The 23,056-nt window shown below is 40.0% G+C and overlaps 3 protein-coding genes and 1 long non-coding RNA gene across 9 annotated transcripts in view; 2 read left to right on the plus strand and 2 right to left on the minus strand.

Annotated features, from left to right (window-relative positions):
* Positions 1 to 3,156, minus strand: LOC131138904 (polyubiquitin-A-like). Its single transcript, XM_058088258.2, has 2 exons — positions 2,940 to 3,156; positions 1 to 2,392 (listed from the first exon to the last, which is right to left on the minus strand). The coding sequence occupies exon 2, from the start codon at positions 2,382 to 2,384 to the stop codon at positions 99 to 101; it is 2,286 nt and encodes a 761-aa protein (XP_057944241.2). The 5' UTR covers positions 2,385 to 2,392; positions 2,940 to 3,156; the 3' UTR covers positions 1 to 98.
* LOC131138913 (uncharacterized) lies at positions 2,693 to 9,227 on the plus strand. Of its 4 annotated transcripts, none has more exons than XR_013625207.1 (6): positions 2,714 to 2,771; positions 4,610 to 4,693; positions 4,767 to 4,870; positions 5,004 to 5,160; positions 8,436 to 8,524; positions 8,912 to 9,227. It is a non-coding gene; the product is annotated as an uncharacterized LOC131138913 (long non-coding RNA). The 4 variants fall into 4 exon arrangements; XR_013625209.1 differs by having other exon boundaries at positions 2,724 to 2,771; positions 4,744 to 4,870; XR_013625208.1 differs by having other exon boundaries at positions 2,741 to 2,771; positions 4,617 to 4,693.
* Positions 4,021 to 14,830, minus strand: nherf4b (NHERF family PDZ scaffold protein 4b). Of its 3 annotated transcripts, none has more exons than XM_078787808.1 (11): positions 14,813 to 14,830; positions 10,230 to 10,298; positions 9,053 to 9,111; positions 8,777 to 8,982; positions 8,427 to 8,631; positions 7,516 to 7,652; positions 6,681 to 6,885; positions 6,405 to 6,601; positions 5,038 to 5,244; positions 4,760 to 4,960; positions 4,021 to 4,490 (listed from the first exon to the last, which is right to left on the minus strand). In XM_078787808.1, the coding sequence occupies exons 2-11, from the start codon at positions 10,268 to 10,270 to the stop codon at positions 4,461 to 4,463; spliced, it is 1,488 nt and encodes a 495-aa protein (XP_078643934.1). In that variant the 5' UTR covers positions 10,271 to 10,298; positions 14,813 to 14,830; the 3' UTR covers positions 4,021 to 4,460. The 3 variants fall into 3 exon arrangements, with proteins under 3 accessions (XP_078643934.1, XP_078643933.1, XP_057944252.2); XM_078787807.1 differs by lacking the exon at positions 14,813 to 14,830 and adding an exon at positions 11,255 to 11,331; XM_058088269.2 differs by lacking the exon at positions 14,813 to 14,830 and adding an exon at positions 11,255 to 11,274 and having other exon boundaries at positions 10,218 to 10,298.
* Positions 14,190 to 23,056, plus strand: part of cltca (clathrin, heavy chain a (Hc)) — a 23,973-nt gene continuing 15,106 nt past the window's right edge. Inside the window, exons 1-3 of the mRNA XM_058088257.2 lie at positions 14,190 to 14,484; positions 19,494 to 19,701; positions 22,717 to 22,985. Of these exons, the coding sequence (XP_057944240.2) occupies positions 14,443 to 14,484; positions 19,494 to 19,701; positions 22,717 to 22,985 (519 nt within the window). The 5' untranslated portion in view covers positions 14,190 to 14,442. The remainder of the gene's footprint in view (positions 14,485 to 19,493; positions 19,702 to 22,716; positions 22,986 to 23,056) is intronic.

Below are 23,056 nucleotides of genomic sequence, written 5' to 3' on the forward strand. Positions count from 1 at the left end.
TTAAACATCGGAAGGTTTTGTCATTTATTCAGGCACATCAAGCAAGTCATACAGAACACATTTGCTTGAAAGGTTTAAGCACGGACTCTTGACATATTCTACTGCCCGCCCCTCAAACGCAGCACTAGATGGAGAGTGGACTCCTTCTGGATGTTGTAGTCAGACAAGGTGCGGCCATCTTCCAGTTGCTTACCAGCAAAGATCAGCCTCTGCTGGTCTGGGGGGATTCCTTCTTTGTCCTGGATTTTGGTCTTCACGTTCTCAACCGTATCACTAGACTCAACCTCAAGAGTGATGGTTTTTCCACTCAGGGTCTTCACAAAGATCTGCATCCCGCCCCTCAAACGAAGGACAAGATGGAGGGTCGCTTCTTTCTGGATGTTGTAGTCAGACAAGGTGCGTCCATCTTCCAGTTGCTTACCGGCAAAGATCAGCCTTTGTTGGTCAGGAGGAATTCCTTCCTCGTCTTGGATTTTGGTCTTCACATTCTCAACAGTGTCATTGGCTTCAACTTCAAGGGTGATGGTCTTGCCTGTTAGGGTCTTCACAAAGATCTGCATCCCGCCCCTCAGACGCAGGACAAGATGGAGGGTTGCTTCCTTCTGGATGTTGTAGTCAGCCAGAGTGCGACCATCTTCCAGTTGCTTACCGGCAAAGATCAGCCTCTGCTGATCAGGAGGAATTCCTTCCTTGTCCTGGATTTTGGTCTTCACATTCTCAACCGTGTCATTGGCTTCAACTTCAAGGGTGATGGTCTTGCCAGTTAGGGTCTTCACAAAGATCTGCATGCCACCCCTGAGACGTAGGACTAGATGAAGGGTCGCTTCCTTCTGGATGTTGTAGTCAGACAAGGTACGACCATCTTCCAGTTGCTTACCAGCAAAGATCAGCCTCTGCTGGTCAGGAGGAATTCCTTCCTTGTCCTGGATTTTGGTCTTCACATTCTCAACCGTGTCATTGGCTTCAACTTCAAGGGTGATGGTCTTGCCAGTTAGGGTCTTCACAAAGATCTGCATGCCACCCCTGAGACGTAGGACTAGATGAAGGGTCGCTTCCTTCTGGATGTTGTAGTCAGACAAGGTACGACCATCTTCCAGTTGCTTACCAGCAAAGATCAGCCTCTGCTGGTCAGGAGGAATTCCTTCCTTGTCCTGGATTTTGGTCTTCACATTCTCAACCGTGTCATTGGCTTCAACTTCAAGGGTGATGGTCTTGCCAGTTAGGGTCTTCACAAAGATCTGCATGCCACCCCTGAGACGTAGGACTAGATGAAGGGTCGCTTCCTTCTGGATGTTGTAGTCAGACAAGGTACGACCATCTTCCAGTTGCTTACCAGCAAAGATCAGCCTCTGCTGGTCTGGGGGAATTCCTTCCTTGTCTTGGATTTTGGTCTTCACATTCTCAACAGTGTCACTGGCCTCAACCTCAAGGGTGATGGTCTTGCCAGTGAGGGTTTTCACAAAGATCTGCATCCCGCCCCTGAGACGCAGGACTAGATGGAGAGTAGCTTCCTTTTGGATGTTGTAGTCAGACAAGGTGCGGCCATCTTCTAGTTGCTTACCAGCAAAGATCAGCCTCTGCTGATCTGGCGGAATGCCTTCCTTGTCCTGGATTTTGGTCTTCACATTCTCAACAGTGTCACTGGCCTCAACCTCAAGAGTGATGGTCTTTCCAGTGAGAGTCTTTACAAGGATCTGCATGCCACCCCTCAGACGCAGGACAAGATTGAGGGTGGACTCCTTCTGGATGTTGTAGTCAGACAAGGTGCGGCCATCTTCCAGTTGCTTACCAGCAAAGATCAGCCTCTGCTGGTCTGGGGGAATTCCTTCCTTATCTTGGATTTTGGTCTTCACATTCTCAACTGTGTCACTGGCTTCAACTTCAAGGGTGATGGTTTTGCCAGTGAGGGTCTTCACAAAGATCTGCATGCCACCTCTGAGACGTAGGACAAGATGGAGGGTGGACTCCTTCTGGATGTTGTAGTCAGATAATGTGCGGCCATCTTCCAGTTGCTTTCCAGCAAATATCAGCCTTTGTTGATCAGGGGGGATGCCTTCCTTGTCCTGGATTTTGGTCTTCACGTTCTCAACAGTGTCACTGGCTTCAACCTCAAGTGTGATTGTCTTTCCAGTGAGAGTCTTCACAAAGATCTGCATGCCGCCTCTGAGTCGCAGGACATGGTGGAGAGTGGACTCCTTCTGGATATTATAGTCTGAAAGGGTGCAATCATCCTCCAGTTGCTTGCCAGCAAAGATCAGTCTCTGCTGATCAGTTGGAATGCCCTCCTTGTCTTGGATTTTGGCCTTGACATTCTCAATGGTGTCAGTGAACTCGACTTTGAGTGTGAGGGTCTTTCCGGTAAGGGTCTTCACAAAGATCTGCATGTTTGCACCTGAGAACAACAACGTCTGTTACTATCACCCATGGGGGCCATTTTATTGCACATGTTTTTGTTGATATTGTGTGAGTTTAAAAAAATAAGAACTAGTTTTAATATCTGGATATTAGTTAATCATATCATATTTGAATGATAATGTAGTTTAGTAATGGTAAAAGTATGTCAAAGTATTGTAAAACGCTTGGTATTACCCAAATGTATTGTAGCAACTCAACTACTGTATTGTTTATGGTGTTAAAGCTTGATGTGTAATTCAATGGTTGGCCTACAGAGGGCAGTAACGTTTACCTGCAGGTTATAGTCAGCCCATGAGCCCGAGAGAGAAGAAAAGTTGGCTGTATTAAACAGTTGAACCTGTGCGGCGCGAATTTCTGTAAGTTGAATAACGTTGATTTGTGTCCCATCGTTATGAAACTCTTTCTATTGTCTATGTGTGTGTGTATATATATATAAACAACATTACATAAGATATAACGTGATGGCGAGCTTTAAGGGGTAAAAAGGTACAGACGTACGTTGAACCATCAACATAAGTACTTACAACTGGTATGAATAGCACCGGGATCAGCTGCCAAGGCGGAAATGTCCGATGTTCAGCACTTTGCGGTGGCCGTTTGGCATTACCAGTATTACCATGATAATGAGCTTTATGCCTTCGTCATCATAATCGTCATAAAAGCCAAACAAAAACGTCACGTTTGATTCAAAGAAATGACGCAAAATGATGGCGACGCGTCAGCTTTTATTCAGTTGTTATACACGAAAAGTGTATAAATGTACGTATAATACATTTTTTAAATATGTAAATATGGAGGAGGACAATTCTGGATACTTTAAAAATATTGTAGCGACCCTGACGTGTTCACGTTGACATGTTGTGCTCTTCAGTGTCTGACTGTTCCGGGGTGACTGTGAATGCACCAGGTGTGGGGGGCGTTGATTTGCTGGCTGTGGTTTTGTAGGCGTGGTTACGGCCGACAGTCGCCATTATTGTTGTGCAATAATAGCTTGTTATCGACCACAGTTGTGAAATTTCCATAGTTTCGGCAACGACGCTACAATATCATGCTGATGAAAATAAATAAAATCACATTTACCTGAGATATGGCTACCATAATAGAACATTTTAGATTAAGAAATTAAGTATTTTATTTCATATAACTTTAAAATGACATGTAGAAAATGGCGGAAAATGAAACCGAGACAAAAATGGCTACCATAATAGAACATTTTACATTATTTTTATTTCATATAACTTTTAAATGGCATGTAGAAAATGGCAGAAAATGCAACAGAGACATATATGGCTACGTAATAAAACGTTTTACATTAAGAAATTAAGTATTTTATTTCATATAAGTTTTAAATGACATGTAGAAAATGGCGGAAAATGCAACCGAGACATATATGGCTATCATAATAGAACATTTTACATTATTTTATTTCATATAACTTTTAAATGACCTTTGGAAAATAGTGGAAAATGCAACCGAGACATCTATGGCTATCATAATAGAACATTTTACATTATTTTATTTCATATAACTTTTAAATGACATGTAGAAAATTGAGGAAAATGCAACAGAGACATATGTGGCTACCATAATAGAACATTTTACATGAAGAAATTAAGTATTTTATTTCATATAACGTTTAAATGACATGTAGAAAATGGCGGAAAATGCAACCGAGACATATATGGCTATCATAATAGAACATTTTACATCATTTTATTTCATATAACTTTTAAATGACATGTAGAAAATGCAACCGAGACATATATGACTACCATAATAGAACATTTTACATTAAGAAAAAAATGGAGGAAAATATCAAGAAAAAGCACATACACAAAACGTGTACTCACATCTTCCGCAAAACCACCGCATACAGTACAGATATTTGTGGGGTGTGTGATTTAGCATCCACACTTTACTGCTACCACCAACGCAGTTTTAGCATATCTTATGTGAATTCTTGCTACAAAGTCCTTCAACGTGAGCACGCATGTCATTGTGATGAGAAAAATCTGAGTTTCAAATCCCATCGGAGGTCCAAGTAGTCATAAACGTGAGTCCTCTGTGTCGACTTCCTGCCGAGAACAGAAATTGTGTAAATATGTACACTAAGAAATAAACAAAGACTGCAGCCTATTGTAGTGCCAGTGATGCAATGACATCATCATCTAATTTGCATGTCATTCTAATGGAGGCTGTAGGAGAGCGGAACGACACAAGAAACAAAAAAGGAAGAAGTACAAAACAAGATGGAGCCACCTGCTTCAAAATGAGCGAGGTACTGGTTTATTCTTCAAGTAAATGTAGTATAATGTAGTATAAACGTAGTATGACATGTTCTTACCCCACAGTTGGTGACAGAAGGCGTGTCAGCCATTTTGTAGCTGACTTCATCCATGACCCGTAAGGAAAGCTCCTGGCCACCTTCCTTCACCAGTACCATCACATCTTCCAAGTATTGGTCCTCCACATTTTTCCAGTTAACTTCCACTACTACATCACCCACATTTAGTCCTGCTTTCTCCCCCGGGCCCCCGGGGGCCACCTGAAGAACAGAATAAATGACATTGTCGTTGTGTTTTAAATAGAGAACAATTCGGACGTGTCAGATTTTGACCCGACTTGACTGATGAAGGTGCCAGGACGCTGTGGGACGCAACCGAGGTTGAAGCCGAACCCCAAGGGACCTTTTTGGAAGGAGCAGACTCTGCCGGGCTTGGACGGGTCACATTTGGCATTTTGTGGGTAAGGCTCTGCACCGTAGACCGCTTCACCGCCGCCCAGCTCGATAACCTCATCCTCACAGAAGAGGTCAGGCGATAGGCCTAACTGCAACGAGAACAGAACACAAGGGAAGCGTCGCTGGTACACGATAGAACAGGGGTGTCCAAACTGCGGCCTGCAGAGGGTTTCTTATTGGCCCAATGTATCATTTAAAAAGAAAACTAAGCAACAGTAATTTAACAAGAATAATGTATTAAAGTATTAAACTAAAAAGCTGTAATCTAATGAGAAAAATGTCATTTTTGTAGCATAAAATTGAAATGATACAAGAAAAGGTAAAGTTGTAATATAAGAACAAATACAGCACATCTTGAAAATTGTGTTATTCGATTAAATGTGAATAAAGTCATAATTATGAAAATAATTATGAAGAAAGTTGAAATTGTAAGAAGAAAAAATACATATTATATTATATTATATATTATATTATATTATTTATATATTAAAAATATGAGAATAAAGTGAAAATAGTGAGGTTTTTTATTCTAACAGGAAAAAAGTCATTATTATGAAAATAATTATAAAGAAAGTTGAAATAGTAAGACATTTTAAAAACAGAAGAAATTGAAAAAAAATACATATTATATATATAATATTATATAATATTATATTATATTATATTTTAAAAATATGAGAATAAAGTGAAAATAGTGAGTTTTTTTTATTCTAACAGGAAAAAAGTCGCAATTGTAGGTAAAAAAAACATGAAAATGTTTGTGATTTTTTTTTATTACATAGTTTATGGCGCTAGCCATGACAAACTAGCTTGCAGCTTAGCATAATTTCCGTAATGATGGTAGTAGCACTGAGCCAAAGCAGATTAAACACACTTTTTGAGGTAGTTATCGACGAGATTCAGTATACAGTATGTCTCAATAGCGGTCATGCCAAAATGTTGTGTTGCTGCTGGATGTTCACAAGATCTGAGTGAGACTGTTTTCTTTTCCAAACGACTACGGTTTAAGAGAACAATGGACGAAGTACTACACTTCTGATGGGGACGTCATAAAAACCCAACTATCCCTTTAATTGCGATAAACGCCTGTTATTACGTCTACTTTATTGGATAATATGAGTCTAAAGGTCACTATTTTATGTCTAGAGGACTGAAATGGAGTATAAATGACCGATTTATGCTCTAGCTACAACAATATTTGATTTGTAAACAAGAAATCCTACGAGGGTGAAAGCAAAGTGTCACCAACCTGCGTATAAAACTCTTGACCCTGAGGCGTAATAGTCGTGAGAGAAATATGTTGGCCACTCTCTCTCACCGCCTTCACAATTTCATCGTGCAGCAGCGACTCCACCGGCTCCTCGTTGACCTCCAGCAGCACCTCGCCGTCCCGCATCCCCGCCTTCTCTGCTGGACTGCCGGCGTCCACGTTACGCAGCATGTGAGCTGTAGTCGGCGAAGAAACGGTCAAGAAGGACAAGAAGGCACCATTTTGTTCAGGTTAAGGTTCATTTGAAGCCCGTACCGGTGCGTCCCGATGCCGCCTTCTCAAAGCGGAGTAGGAAACCGTAGCCCTCGGGTGCAGAGTCCATGTGCAGTTTTCTGGAGCTGTAGGGCAGGTTATGTGGAACGGCCATACAAGGGAGAATGGGCATATTTAACTTGGCGTATTTCTTCTCACTCTCGCTGTCGATCACGAGGATGGTGATGTGATTGCCGCATTTTTTCATCTGCAACAAAATAAGAGATTTTGATTTCATTTTGCCTACTAAGAAATTAATTGTGATTTCAGAAGATGAGGAGAACCTCTGGGCTCATTATGAAAAATCGACATTTAAAGGGGACCTATTATGCTTTGTCCACTTTTCAGACCGATAAATGTCGTTAGAATGTTGTATTCTCGTGTTAAACTTCCTTATATGGGCATGCCCAGACACGCTGTAGGCCTGCCCTCGCCCACCAACTCTGCTTGACTCTGTTTACGGTGTTGCTAAGGGCTCTCAGGAAATGTTTACTCAGGTCTAAACAAGCATCGGGCAGAAGTGGTTGGAGTCGCTTGATTACGGGTTTCGGCTGCTGTCTGTAAGTCCTCGGGAGTGTGACTAATCACAACAGAGTGGGTGGAATAAATTAAAGCAGCCCGTTTTACTGGGAAGCGGCGAATCCAATGAGATACACCTGGAATAGGCGCAGATTCTGGAAGATCTGGAAAGCTTTCTGTGTGGGTTATCGTGTCTAGCTGCTATACGAGCATCCGCCAAATGATCATAATCGGTGCCCTTTAACGTTATGTCTCTTTAGACCCTGGGAATGGAGGTAAACAGCATTCAGTGGCTGGAAATAACTATTATTATTATTACCATCCTGCTGAGTGCAGCGTGCGATAGATCGGAAACCGTGGCTCCATTCATCCACACCAGGCGATCCGCCTTTCGGACTCCGGACTTTTCAGCCGCCCCCCCGGCAACCAGGTTGACAGAGAAGCAACCTTTTTCAGCTGCAGAAAACAAACAGACACATAGTCATAATTATGAAAATAATTATTAAGTTGAAACAGTAAGAAAATTTAAAAACAGAAGAAATGGAACAAAAATGCTTCAATATTATGAGAATAAAGTGAAAATAGTGAGGTTTTTTTTAAATTCTAACAGGAAAAAAGTTGCAATTGTAGGTAAAAAAAACATGAACATGAAAAAAACCCATTATATTATATTATTTATATATTAAAAATATGAGAATAAAGTGAGATTTTTTAAATTCTAACAGGAAAAAAGTCACAATTGTAGGTAATATACATGAAAATGTTTGTGAAAATGTTTTTAAAAATTACATAGTTTATGGCGCTAGCCGTGACAAAACTAGCTTGCAGCTTAGCGTCATTTCCGTAATGACGGTAGTAGCACTCATCCTAAGCGGATTAAACACACTTTTTGAGGTAGTTACCGACTAGATTCAGTATACAGTATGTCTCCATAGCGGTCATGCCAAAATGTTGTGTTGCTGCTGGATGTTCATAAGATCTGAGTGAGACTGTTTTCTTTTCCAAACGACTACGGTTTAAGAGAACAATGGACGAAGTACTACACTTCTGATGGGGACGTCATAAAATCCCAACTATCCCTTTAATTACGATAAACGCCTGTTATTATGTCAACTTTATTGGATAATATGAGTCTAAAAGTCAATATTTTATGTCTAGAGGACTGAAATGGAGTATAAATGACATATTTACAGGTTTTTTGGATGAATACCTGCAGGAATTGATTATTACCTCCCACAGGTGTGAAGCTGATGCCCAGACCGGAGACGGGATCCCTGATGATGTGACACAGTCTGGGTGGCTCCAAGTCTTCGCTCTTATGCGCTCGGGTAAGGTCACGCAGGTTCTGACCCCGGGCCAGCGCCCTCTCGTACTCGTCTCCGTCCAGCACCAACAAACACAAGTGGTGTCCGCTCTGCCTTATTCTCTTGGCCACCTGATTCGGAAAAAAATGAATCCCGGTGCTTTGAATAATGTGATTGGTCGGGAGTTGATGGTTGCAAAAGTGGCGAGAAGAGAGAAGCGGCGATCGTGAAGTCGGTCTTGAGCTCCCCAGAAAAAAAAACCCCAAATATGTTTACCTCCTGGTGAGGAGCATCCGCGACATAGACGTTGTTGACCTCAAGAAGCCTGTCTCCATCTTCAAGTCCACAACGCTCTGCCACCCCCCCGGAGACCACTTTCCTGATGATGTGACCTTGTTGGATCCATTCCAGACGCAGATGGAAGCCGTAAGACTGGCCTTCCTCCTTTTTCAGCACGCAGAGACGTGGCCTGGGGGTCGACTCTGGGGGAGGAAAAGTCCTTGAACGGCCTTATTCCAACACGGGACCGTTAGAAGCTGATGGACGCGTTACCTTCCGTAATGACCATCAGTGGGTTGTCTATTCCCTCTTTAGGATTAAATGTAAACTTCCTTCACAGAAAAAAGTCAAGTCAGATCATTTGTAAGTTCAATATAGAATTTAAAAAAAAAAAGGGAATCACATGTCAAAGTGAGCAAAAACATAGAATACCTGACTATACAAATAGAAAAAAATCGAATTTAACAAAAATAATTAAATAATAATTATTAATTTTTTAATTTTAATTATTTTTTACAATAATAAAAAATAATTATTATTTGTAATTTTATAATATAATATTTTATATTAGAAATATAACATATGTTTTATAATATAAATAAAAATATATAATATAAAAATTATATATAAGAATCTTATAATATTTTTATAATAATCAAAAATAGTTATATTATATATAAAACAAAAACAGCAAAAAAAGGAACAAAAAAATTAAAAGTTGTATTAATAATGCTAAAAAACAGACACAATATATAAGTTATATTATTATTATTATTATTAGACACAACGTTAAAATATTACCTGAATAAAGTCAAAATATTATAATTACAAAAGAAAATTTTAAAGAGGAAAAGTTAAAAAAATGGAAAAAGCCCAAATATTAACATTAATATTTTATTAATTAATAATATTTTAGAATTCAGAATCAAATTAGGAAAAAAAGTCACAATTTTACAAGAATGAACTGGTAATATAAACAAGGAAGAATAATGTCATTTTAGAGGTGAAATAATTAAAGCAAAAAGATGTGTGTGTGTTTGTAAAAGACATAATATTATTTTTTAATATACAAAAAATACATTTTTGAAATTTTTGATTGGGAAAAAGTTATAATATTATGTGAATAAAGTCAAAATATTGTGGGAATAAAATCTCGATTAGAAGAACATTTACAGTTGAGATAGTAGCTGCAATTTTACAAGAATGTTCCCTTTTTAGCGTATCTACATGTGCTGCTTTCACTTTTCACTATGTGACCTTCGCTGGGAAAGGTTTGGACACCCCTGATGTAAACAGTTCAGACCAAAAGCAAGACTTATTCCGTCCACCCTTTCATTTCCAGCAACCCTTGAAAAACAAAGATCAATTCAAGTGATTGTCTTTGCAGCAAAGCGTTGAAAAGCCAAGCAGAGTCACGATATGGAGGTCGAGTATATACATATCAACTTACAGCTCTCTGGATGTCAGTCCAGGTCCACTCGGCTGAGGCATCGGTTTTCCAGAGAAGCCGTTTTTGAGCCTGCCAGGGAGTACAAATGCGTGCACACTTCAGCTGAAGTACTATCATAAAGGAGGGTTTAACTTCAGATGAATAATCTTTTGTCCTTGTACTCTCCTAGAACAGTGTTAATCATTTGTGGTTAACTGATAAAGAAAGTAGTTTTCCTAGAAACTACAGACAGTACTGCCGGATAAAATACAATACCGGTACACGCCTTTATTGCATTATTTATTTTTTACTGGAAGTGAACCTCAAGTAAATGCAAACGGATGCACTTGAGCATATCAACTCTAAACCTACATGAATTGAGATCTATCAGTCTGGAAAAGGTCATAAAGCCACTTCTAAAGCTTTGGGACTCCAGCCAACCACAGCGAGAGCCATCATTCACAAATTACGAAAACATAGAACATTGGTGAACCTTCCCAGGAGTGGTCGCCGGACCAAAATGACCCCAAGAACATAACGTCGCCTCATCTCAAGGGGTCACAAAAGACACCACAACAACATGCAAAGAATCATTTTACTGGAAATGAACCTCACGTCAATGGCAAACGGATGCACTTGAGCATATCAACTCTAAACCTACATGAATTGAGATCTATCAGTCTGGAAAAGGTCATAAAGCCACTTCTAAAGCTTTGGGACTCCAGCCAACCACAGCGAGAGCAATCATTCACAAATGGCGAAAACATCTTCAGAGCTTCAAGGAACTACGGCTTGATATTCCTGGATGCATTGTCATCTTACCCCGGCTCTCTAATCTCTCACTGCTTATCTATTTGACTAACCGTGTCAGCAACATCTCGTCCATTTCTGCCGTGTTCACGACTTCTTATCACACGTTCTATCATAGTCTTTTTAAGGTGAATATGCCCATAAATAGGAGTATACACAGGGAAGCCATGAAAACAAAAAATAACATAATAATAATAATATAATAGAGACCATAATAAAATATGCGGTGACTGTACCTGACATCATGCTGTGCCCCAGTGTCACCACACGGAGAAAGAAGTAGGAGGCATCCAAAATAGGGCCGCTCCTCCCCCCAAGGGCGCCAGGGGCAAGGCAATGTTTAAACTGTTCCTGCTGAACCTTCAATTCCAACAAAGTAGCTCGCTTTCCGACTTTTGCTTTATCTGTGCGTCGTCACGAGGGTCAAGGTCGTACAGGCGCTCGGGAGCCATCTTGGTCTCGGTCGATGCTATTAGTGCAATCAAAACAACATAAATACTGTATGCTCAGGCAGCATTGACGAACTGGGCTGTTTCATGTTGATTTTTTTGTACATATTTATATTTTTAGGATATATATATTTTTATAATATATTGTATATATTTTAAAAAGTCATTTAAAAAAGCAAAATGAAGCTGCAATTTTTATTTTTATTTTTATTTTTATTTTTATTTTTATTTTTATTTTTATTTTTATTTTTATTTTTATTTTTATTTTTATTTTTATTTATTTTTATTTATTTTTATTTATTTTTATTTATTTTTATTTATTTTTATTGAAGCTTGAGCCCACTAGATGGCGTTATGCTTCAAATAAAACTTGCACCAGCTCACCCTTTGCAAGGAGCAAAGGCCCAGCTGAGTCAATTAGTAACTTCATCTCTAAGTGGGTCAAAGGTTCTCCTCATAACTCCCTGAAATCAATGAAGTCAGAAATGAAAATATGGATTGTTTGGCCAAGCACAATTAGCTATCATCTGACATTTAGCATCACTTTGCTGCTACTTTTTTTTTATTTAAACTTTGAACCCTGTAGCTTATAGACTTACATCACACACTGAATCCGTTGTGGCTCCGGTCCTGATCTGGTCCAGTTTGCTGCTGGAGCAGGTGCTGCCCTGCCCGGAGCTGGTGTGAGCCTACAACAGGAACTTCAATCTCGCGGCAGCAACTACTAATCTGGTGACATCTCCTGTCCTTCAGAACTATTACTAATAGTGAAGAAGGTTAGCTAAGAAATATACAAGACAAGCACCAATACAAGTTGAACAGTAATTTCTACTCATAATGCATTATTCCAAGGGGAGCAGTTCATTGGCCAATGGCTGCCACGGGAGAAGGCGGGGACGGTGGAATTAGTAAGAGGGCAGAGAAGTCAATGAAGTGTCTATTAGACTTCGGCACAGCTATCTGGATGCAAGTGGTGGCCCTTTTCAGTCGCTGAGGTGGAACCACCCACAGGAAGACAGAGCTCCCTTCTGTACCCAAATCTTGGCCACAGCATTGGCGTGTAATGCTGTTTTTTTTTTATACTAACAGCATCCGAAGGCCACTTTTGTTATTGTGACACACACACACACAAAAAAAACAAATGAATACGCTGTCATGCTTGCTGGAGCTGGAGGTCATTCATTAAAATGTCATTTACTGCTGAATGTCAACCATGAATGTTTTTTATGAAACGTGAAATTATTTTCTTCAAGAACCTGTTTTGGAAAAGAAAGGATTTTATAGGATTTACCGTATTACACACAGTCGTACAAGTGTTTTGTATCTAGATGATACTATATGCTGGATCAGCAAAAGATATAAACAAAAAAAAAAAGAACTCTTGCTTACCCAGCATTTTGTGTTACATTGAGCAATAAAGGTAACATCCTCTACTCATAGAAATTGTGGATGTTAAAAAGGGAAATGAGGACTCACTCAAGCTAGCACATACTATGCTGAACTCACCAAAACTGATTTTACTCAAGGAGAGTTGTATCTCAAACATGCGGCCCGCGGGCCAAATGTGGCCCGCAGGACACTAGTTTGAGGCCCCCCGCCTTGATATGAAAGTTTAATGTTAGTGCGGCCCCGCGCAAGTTTGATATGGATGCTGTATGGTATCATGTACCCAGAAAAAATGATTACGTTTGATTCATGTTCATGTTAAAGGTTAAATAACTGTTAATAGTTATCCTCCCTATCCGTGTGGAAGTGGTAAGTTTTTGGCTATTTAAGTTTAAAGGAAATAACTTGTAGGCTACCGTTTAGGTCGCTAGCTCTCTAGTTTGCGAGTTAGCATGTGTCTCAAGACCCTGCAGTTGCGCAATATGTTGTAAATAAAAAGAGTATAAATGTGACTATAGTTGTGTTTTTTCATGTCTACATGGCTCTAATAATGCTTTGTTCATTTTAATCTGAAAAAATCATTTGTCTACCCACCAACTATATGTAGTTTCTTAAGTTTTTATTATTTACCGTTTTATTATTATTATTACATTTATTTATTACTGATTGGTTTTCTTTATTCTTGATTTGTTTATTTATTTTTCATCTTATTTTGTGTAGAAAAATAAAAAGTAAGATATTTGAGAACAGTGGAATGTTTTATCAGAGCTTTTCTTGTAGAAAATCAGAACCAAAGCAAATTTTATTCATTTTTCTGTTTTAATAAATGCATTTTTTTGTTTTTTTTTTGAAAACCTGATGCGGCCCAGTCTCACCCAGACCCTAGCTCCAGTGGCCCCCAAGTAAATTGAGTTTGAGACCCCTGCTGTAGAAGTTTATGGAACACAAAATAAACATAAATAAAAATAATATAAGTATGCAACTTTACCGGAATCACAATTTCTGGATTGATAGTTTTTGATTGAGATGATTTTAATTCCCGGCTTGTAAGGTGTGATCTAATTGGCCAAGAGAAACAAGTGTGCAATTCCTATGACGTTCATCATACTGACGAATGATGTGGCAAAAATCAAGGCGCGAGTAAGAAATAGTTCCGAGAATATCATCAATTTCTTGAGAGCCTTGTTTTAAAATTCTGTATTTTACTAACGTTTCTAAATTTTGTTAAAAAACATTATTCAGGTAGTGATCTGAAGACAACCGCGAATGCCGGAATACACTTTTTTTTAAAGTGTCAGTCTGTATTCATCCGCCTCATTGGGCACTTCCATTTCCGGGATGTTTTCCGTGCTAGCTAACCTCCACCGCCATTGCAGATCCAGGGTGTCGGTGTAGCCCGTCATTCGCCAGGGGAAGCTCGCAAGTATAGCGCCAAGTGACGATTGTAAAAATACCATCACACCGACAACACTCTCACTTGCATCGTTAGAACTTAATATCAGAGTCTCCCTGGCTGCCCGGCTGGGATCTGAGAGAAGCCGTAGTTTGTTAGCTTTCGAAGAAACCGGAGGAGAGTGAGAGGAACCGCCATGGCTCAGATCCTGCCAATTCGATTTCAAGAGCACCTGCAGGTGAGTGGGTGGATTAATAGTTATGTTTTTTGTGTGGGATGTTTTATAAATTCGCACTCGGTATGATTTTGCTTGTGGCACAAGAGACTTCCCGGCCCGAGTCAAACATTGCTAACAAGTAAAGTTAGCCTCACGAGCTATGCTAACTAGCCGGACTGGGTGGATGACGTTTATCTTAGTTAGCATCTAGCCTTCTTGCTAACACTTCAGAAAGCCGCCCTATTTCCTTTTAATGCGGTGGTAGATTACAATTTGGCGAAAATTATCGACCGGAAGTACGTTACCAACCATTATTTGTTTGATTTTAGCTGAGCATTTAGGTTCCTACCTATGGGGCAGTACTTAAAGGACGTTCTCGGATCATCGTAGCAAGTTGGCGTTCTCAGGACCATCCAGTTGTTGTAACTGTATGATCGTTCACTGTCACAATACAGTAATCTGTTCTCTTTATTTTATTTTTTCTCTTATAATTGATAAGTCTATATGCAGTCGGAACGCCTTGAAACAGTTGCATTAATAGGACGATCTATTGCCTCATTTAGATGAATGAAACGCCAACCTTGAGGCAAACATGAATGAGATAGCAATGTTAGTCATCTTAATAATATTCGACAGAGTTGGACCTGTAACTGTCATTAGGATGACACGGTCACATTTAATTATCAACTTTTATTTTGCCATGAACAGAACTTAATATTGGCATGCCAGTCAAAGCAACGCATGCATTTTACATCTGAGTTTAGCATTTATTTAGTTTGCTAACTATACTGTAGATTTCATTTCATTTGCCTTTTTTAAGCCTTTTTAATACATTGGGCCGATGTGTCATAATTGGGAGAGATGGTCCAGTGGGGGGCACGAATGGTCATCAGTGTTTCCTACAGGACTGCAATACATTTGTGTTGCTGGGTTGTGGCGGTGGGAGGTTCATGGTGCATCATCTATTTTGCATAAATGTCTGTGATGCATGTGCATGTCATTTTTTAAAAGGCTAAAGAAGTTGCACATTTGTTCAGGCATGGGCCGGTCACCTATTTTCAAGATATATGAAAAAGTCGCAGGTTCAAAACCACTAAAATTGTGGTATAAGAGAAAGTGGAGATCCAGCGCGGCCAATATGGGGAAATACTCATGATGTGTTGAAACCACAGTTGTGTGCTGTGTTGAAAGTCAGGAATAGATGGTACTAGGGCTGGGCGATATGGACCAAAACTCATACCTCAAAATATTTAGGTTCAATATCGATATATGAAACATATACCCATATTTTTTTTCCAAGACAAATGCCAAATATGCATGCAAAGTTTTATTAATATGTAAACAATCTTACAGAACAATATAATAAAATATTATGTTATCTTTAAATAAATATCGAAATAGTTAATCTAATGTTCAGTCTTGGGTGCACTCATGCTGCACTCACGGGAGTCTCTCTGAAGCCGGCTTAGCGCCATGACCGCTTCCGTCTCACGCTCCCCATGACGACAGACGGTAAACACGGTTACTGTCTTTATACAACAACCTTTTTTACTGTCCTTTTTGCTGTTCACTTCCGCTATGCAGCCTCTCCTCCTCCATATCTCCTCCATAGCGCCGCGTAGCGAAAGGGTGCTCAAAGCTAACAGCTACGTAACAAGATGAACATCCATAGCTGCACACTTGCTTAAGGGGTCGGTATGGCAAAAACAATAACAAAGTAATAAATAAAGCACTAAAAATAATTTTTACAAAGGCGACTCAGTCTTTGTTTTTGTTTACATGCAGATGTAAATCTGATCATGTTATCCAATGTTATTGAAGTCTGAACAGTCAGGATGCATATATCCAACATATACATCGAAAGGCGTGGTTTATTGTGCAAGACTTGAATAAAGTCCCTACATGTCTGGATCTCCGCTCCCTCGATGAATACTCTTTTTGCATTTTGTTCATCCAGTCACAGGCATTGCAGTAACACACCGGTGTATAAGTGATGGCACAAGCAGACGGGCCTAAGCACGAATGCTCAGTGTGAGTGTGCAGGTCAGCGGGGGCCAAGAGAGGGAGGGTAATCGCGCCCAAATCTGGCACAGTACGAAAAGCCTAGTTCACCCTCACGTCACTGTTGCACCTTTTTATACAAGCGGAATTATTCCACTACAGGAGTAGGAGCAGCAGCAATGCTAAGGCACCGGATTGTAATGTAAAATCATGTGCCGGCATCGCTATCAATATCGCTATCATCGCTATCATGTATGGTGGTCATCGTAAAAGAGGCTATATACTCCCTTGGGCTCTCTGGCAACTATCACTAATGCATGTGCTGCATATGTTTCATCCTTGTTTCGTTGCATTAAACCCCACAAGAAGACCCCCAACGTAGCAGGATACACCATTTTTTGTATTATACAATACAAATATGTGCGGAGTCATGAATGAAAGGCGCAACTGAATTTACAACCTGAAGTCTCAGTTCGTATGATGTCAGTTCTGCATTTTTTCAAAGCATTTCATGTTTCATTCTAAAAACCCGTTTTGAAACACTTCTATAGCATCTTCCAAAAAATAAAAAATAATAATAAATCTAATGTTTTTCCTGTTTCTTTGATTCGTCAAACTGTAGAGAACACAAATCCCTAATGCATTTTCAATAGTGACAGTTCTTTCCCCCATTCTGTGGCAGAAGCTAAGAATTACCTTCCCCTTTTCACTCTTTGCAGTCATGTGAACTTGCTAAGCTTGCGTTTTATATATCATCCATTTATATAGTGTGGTGTTGACTACTCGTTAAGACCTTTAATTGCCAGGCGAAATGTGTTTTCCTTAGCACCTGCCACAGCTACATGTTTAATTTACAACATCTGACAAAAGCGAGTACAGCCCTCACATTTCATGAAACCATTTTTATTCGTCATATATTTTAACACTGTAGAAATGAAGCCTGGATATAATGTCGAGGGGAGGTTCCCAAGTTTGGGTACACTAATTGTAGTAGAGGGTACGTGAATACAAATGAAAAACAGTGATGACAAATGACAATTGTAATTACCCTTTAGCCACATCTCTTCACTCGGCAACTTGGCAAAATGTGTGTAAAAAAAGCCAATAATGTGTTAAAATGTTGATTTACTTCTGCTGTCATCTTTTATACTTCCACAAGGTTAGCATTTGGCCTTTGAACTTTGCTTGGAACGGCCCAGCTGATATCTCGTGACTAGCTGGGGAAGCACACAGATATGCTGAATACTTGACATTGAGCAGCATCATGAAAATGTCAGATAAAAGGCTTCATTTGGGAGGAAAGTAAAACTGCAGGCCACAAATCACCTCTTCAAAATCGGGCTTGGAAGGAGATAACTCTTAAAAAAATGCTTGCAATTCTTCCTCTCCCCCCTCCGGTCTCTTTATCTAACAGTGAAAGCGGTCCTCTTGCTACTTACTCTCGAGCTGGTCACATGTCCTTAGTAGCACATCGTATGGAGGAGGCAGCCCTTGGCAAGCCTGTTTCAGACTCCACAGACAATAGTCCCAAGTTTCCTGTTGTGGAATATGGCTGTGAAGTGGTGCAAGCCTCAGCACATTACACAGCACATCCTTCCCTGCCCTTCCGTGAACTTTACATGTGATCGACATAACGAAGGGCTTTTTTTATGCTGAGCAAGATTTTTCTTTCCTTTTTGAAGGAAATGGTAAGCAGTCACAGTTCTACTGGAGATGTCAGGAATGATTATATCCCAATGGGGGGAAACCCTGGGGTAACTGTGGATTTATTGCCAGACAGGTTAACATCACATAAGTTAGAGCTGTTCAGACCACCACTTTGTTTGCCCACATATTTGTACCGAGAGGTCTTTATGATGGCGTTGCTTACCTTCGCCTCAGATCCCTCCTGCTACATCTTATTCTCTGCTACACCAAGTGCATATGAGGCGTAAAGAAGCCAGCCACCCAGTGTACCGGAGTGTTTCCCATGCATTCATTCATTTGTTGTGGCCTGCCACAAATGCATTCAGACCACCACAGATAGATGCGAGTCAAGTTTTCTATTTTAAAATTTGGCGTTACCTGTTCTTCCTGTCTCACAAACACATAATGGGACCGTTTGTGTAGGTCGTAAACAGGTTTTTTTATGCTCTATGAAAATTTGCCATTCAAACTTTTCGGAAATGTACTTATCACGGTCCAGTCTGCAACCAGTTAACTGGGATAAACGGGGGGTTAGTGTTCTAGAACTCAGGGATCTGCAAGTCAATAACATCATGTTCTGTTGTTAAATGAAAACATGAGATAATGGCAGGTGGTCACAGACGGAAAGTGAAAGAGGTAGCACATGGTCTCGCTATGAAAAGCATTATGTAACTTAGAATAACCGCCATCATCCAGCTGCAAGCCTCCGTTTTTTTTTTTAATGAAAAAACAAAAGGCACCACTAAACCATGAATTAACAGTCTTCTGTGTCATCCTCTCTTTACATAAGAAGGTATCAAGGGACGGTTTGCAATTGGCTCAAGATTTAATTTTTTTCTACCAAAAATGCCATTCATGGTTAGCATTCCCAGATGTGTCATATAGTCATATGTTATATGTTTCGTAGCGCTGCGTGCACATACACCAAAGCAGTAGTCGTGCTGTTGTTATGGTAGGATATCATTCAGTAATAGGTAATGCTAGTCGCCAAATCGCTGTCATTAGCTGACAACCAATACAAGTAATATGCCCGTGTGTTATGTGGAGCGTACATGCTTACATGCTCTGAGGGCAGGATATAATTCATGAAGCACATTTGAAAGCCGTCTAACAGTAACTCCAAATCAAGGATCATTGCTGCTCGTCCAAATGTGTGATAACGCCAACTGCCACTGCTTATCAATGACAGCAGTTCAATTTAGAGTTTTTTTCTCTGCTGCCCTTCCTTTTTCTTTCTGGTGCTTGAATACATATTCCCATAGGCCTTTTTTCCTCAACTGTGACAGTTATGACAGTATGAAAGTACTGCTTGATGTGGACCTTTATTTCCCCCCCCAATTTAGCTCCAAAACCTGGGCATCAACCCGGCCAACATCGGTTTCAGCACCCTAACAATGGAGTCGGATAAATTCATCTGTGTCCGTGAGAAGGTTGGCGAGCAGTCTCAGGTGGTGATCATTGACATGGCGGATCCCAATACACCCATCCGCAGGCCCATCTCAGCCGACAGCGCCATCATGAATCCAGCCAGCAAGGTCATCGCGCTAAAAGGTAAGGCAGTGTATTTGCAACCTGGTAGTCATCGGAGCTTTATGATAAGGCCTTTAGCACAGTGGTCCCCAACCTTTTTGAGCCCATGGTCATCTGATGTCATCGTCATATATCGATGTGTAAAACAAAGAAAAGCACAATGTCATATCAAGCGGTATTAGGCACCCATTGATTGTGGTTTATTTTTAAAGAAAGTAATGCATTATTTCCAAAATGGATATTCATTTACATTGAATTTGACATACTGTAAATTTCGGAATATTTAGCTGCCACCTTTTCCACACACGTTGAACAATGATGCAACTCATTTATGGCTGAAAGGACTACGGTTCCCATGATGCTTAAAATGACACCTGACAAGTGCGGCCTACATATGTACCTTTTATTTTTCTCTCTTTAAATTTGGTGGTTGCAGCATATATTCAGGTGTACTTGATGATCTGGAATTTACAAAATACAAAAATTACCATACCAAAATATATAAAATTCAGTTTTAAAAGGTATGACTTTCCTACTGCATTGGATTCCCGGTACCCGTGAACGGGGCTGAACCAGTGATTTGGGGACCCCTGCTTTAGTCTTCAGCCTGACATTTTTCCTAGCAATATTCCATAAGAAAAATGGTTTTCAGTATCCATACAAATCCAGCTAAATTTGGTTAGATGTGTTTTATCAGCATATACTCTTGAACTTAATCTGAAGACTGGGGGGAAAAGTACAACGTTGCCCCAGGTTGTGCGATGATGGCTGTGTCTTAACAGGACAACGCTTCCAACAACCTTCCCTTTTGTTGGGGTCTACCACTCGATGTTTTGAGGAATTTAAAATCTGTGTCTTACTGCGTTCAACCTCAATAGTAATGGCGCCTTGCAAGAGAACTGCTACGTTCATAGCATTTTTGCCGTTTCCATCAAGAAGGAGGTCATGGACATTAGTTTTTATATTTATTATTTCATTAGTTTTTAATAAATTGGAGACATTTATTTTTTGACAATTTGATTCTCTACTTGCAAAATTTGGTTGTAATCCCTGACCATAGTCCATGGTCATTTTCCCCCACACTTGAGATTTTGTTGAGGAGTGTATATGTTTAGTGAACGTTTGTCGTAGAACAATTTGATATACGCATATTTTTATTTTTTGTTTAGCATCCATGATTGCTTTGACTTTTTGTTTTTGTCTTTTCTGTGTTCTTTGTTTTCCTTACTGCTTTCTTATGTTTGCAGACGGTGAGTTCAAATTTACTACAACATCGTGGAAGCAAAATCCTGTTTTTTTTTTCTTCCTTTTTTTTAAAAGCACTTCTAAATTATTGAATTTATTCACTCATCCCTGCTTTGGTAATAAACCAAGCAGAAAGACATGAACAAGGTTTTAGTCACATTTATTTTAAAGACCACCAAAGCGTGATATACAAGTAAACAGGATTTAGCTTCCATGACCATATAGCTTGCTGGCATTTCATCATTTTTATTTTATGTCAAAGTGATTGAGAACCTATTTTACATATGGCACTATTGTCATTTCAATTTATATTTTGTCTTAATTTTCATGTTAAATCCATGCCGTCTATCCAATGTGTTGCTGTTGTTTTCCCACTTATTTTTAATATCTTTAATTGATCGTGTTTTGACACACCTACATGCAATTCTCAACTGATGGGATACAAATTCATATTCAGCTATAACCCCATACTGATGTATGTGAAGTTAGGCTGCACCTTCAGAGCAAGTGAGATTTTAAAGAGCCCAGCAACTTCAGTGTATCGGCCATGCAAACCACTGCTGGTCATTCATTGGTAGAGCAAACTTGGTGCAGAGTAAATGGTAGAAGCGGCTCTGACTGCCATAATATGAAAAGAGTTTATGAATAACTTAGATGATCGCTGTCGGCAGGACCGCTCTTTTAATGAAGCTTGACAATGAAGCTGATCACATGATGCACCATGAAACCGAGGAATAATCACAATGCACACACAAACCCCTTGAACAGCTGATCATGAATCACTTTAATATCCCACTGTGCTTGCTCTTTGAAATTTGGCTGCCGCTGCTGCTGCTGCAAGTGGTCTGTTTGCCTCTCATGGCTTAGTGATGGCAAAGTGATCTTGACACTTGTGCTCTTTCGCCTTGGTCCTTGCATTCTCACTGTGTTAACGAATCATGAATCATGATGATCAAACGAGGAAGTCACACTGCTTAATTCATCTTACACTCACAAAATTAACTCCCGACTGATTAAAACTCAAGGTGAGTAAAACTAACTTACTTTTTTTTGTTGTCATTTAATGTTTAGTTCTTCAAAGAAAGCAGCCATTGGAAATCCATTGTCTAATTAATCTACACCCCCCCCACCCTTTAACTTCTTTTACAAAAGTGTCACTCTCACGATCCATTGATTTATATTTGAGATGATGCGTGAACCTTTAATTGACAAGTAGTCGGGTGTATGGGAGCTTAAATCAGACTGTAAACGATGTACAGTATATCAGCGCTATTTGCAGAGGCTATTCTGAGACCACCCGCTAATTGCAAATAACTGAGACACCCCTAAAAGGTCTAAAAACGCCTGGATTATGTCGCCGCATCAAGTATACAAGTCCGGTTTACTCCTCCCCCCGGTAACTAGCTTGATGTTGACGGTCTCCGATTTCACATCGCAACTGTTCACTCATGACCACACACACTTGCGGTGTCAAACGCATTTTAAATAAAATGCAGATAAAATGGATCACCACAAATTTATAATGCAAGATGATAGAACACATTGAATGAGTCACGTTATGACTAGCACTACAACCACGCTTGTGTCTGTTGTGGGGCTGTCTCCGTTTATTTTATTTGTCTTTGGACAACTCATACCTCATTCCCAATCTGTCACCACGGCATGGTCGCCCGATTCCTACCGCTGATTATTCAGCTTCACTTAGAATTTGGTGTTTGACCTGTGCTTAATTATTGGAAACTATAATGGTCTTTGGGTCTGGCTCTCTTGCCCTCTTTCTCCCACATCTAGCCGCCAAAACGCTTCAGATCTTCAACATTGAGATGAAGAGCAAAATGAAGGCGCACACGATGACCGACGACGTCACCTTTTGGAAGTGGATCTCCCTGAACACGGTCGCACTTGTGACCGACACCGCTGTCTACCATTGGAGCATGGAGGGCGACTCGCAGCCCATCAAAGTCTTTGACCGACACTCCAGTCTGGCAGGCTGCCAGATTATCAACTACCGCACTGACGCCAAGCAAAAGTGGCTCCTCCTCATTGGTATCTCAGCACAGGTAATTCATCACTACTTCCTGGTTCTAAAAATAACCTCCATAAAAGCCAATAGCCACCAGTTTGCGAAATA

This window comes from Doryrhamphus excisus, linkage group LG21 (assembly GCF_037039965.1).
Source record: "Doryrhamphus excisus strain RoL-2023G ecotype Guam linkage group LG21, RoL_Dexc_Guam_v1.1, whole genome shotgun sequence".
NCBI lineage: Eukaryota > Metazoa > Chordata > Actinopteri > Syngnathiformes > Syngnathidae > Doryrhamphus > Doryrhamphus excisus.

What these genes read in the sequence shown, in the direction of transcription:
- nherf4b (XM_078787808.1), bottom strand. Translation starts at nt 10,270, where the DNA reads ATGCCTCAGCCGAGTGGACCTGGACTGACATCCAGAGAGCT. An exon ending in GGACTGACATCCAGAGAGCT is followed by an intron (nt 9,112 to 10,229) that starts GTAAGTTGATAT and finishes TTTTCTGTGAAG; the next exon opens with GAAGTTTACATTTAATCCTA. An exon ending in CAGCTTCACACCTGTGGGAG is followed by an intron (nt 7,653 to 8,426) that starts GTAATAATCAAT and finishes TGTTTTCTGCAG; the next exon opens with CTGAAAAAGGTTGCTTCTCT.
- LOC131138904 (XM_058088258.2), bottom strand. Translation starts at nt 2,384, where the DNA reads ATGCAGATCTTTGTGAAGACCCTTACCGGAAAGACCCTCACACTCAAA.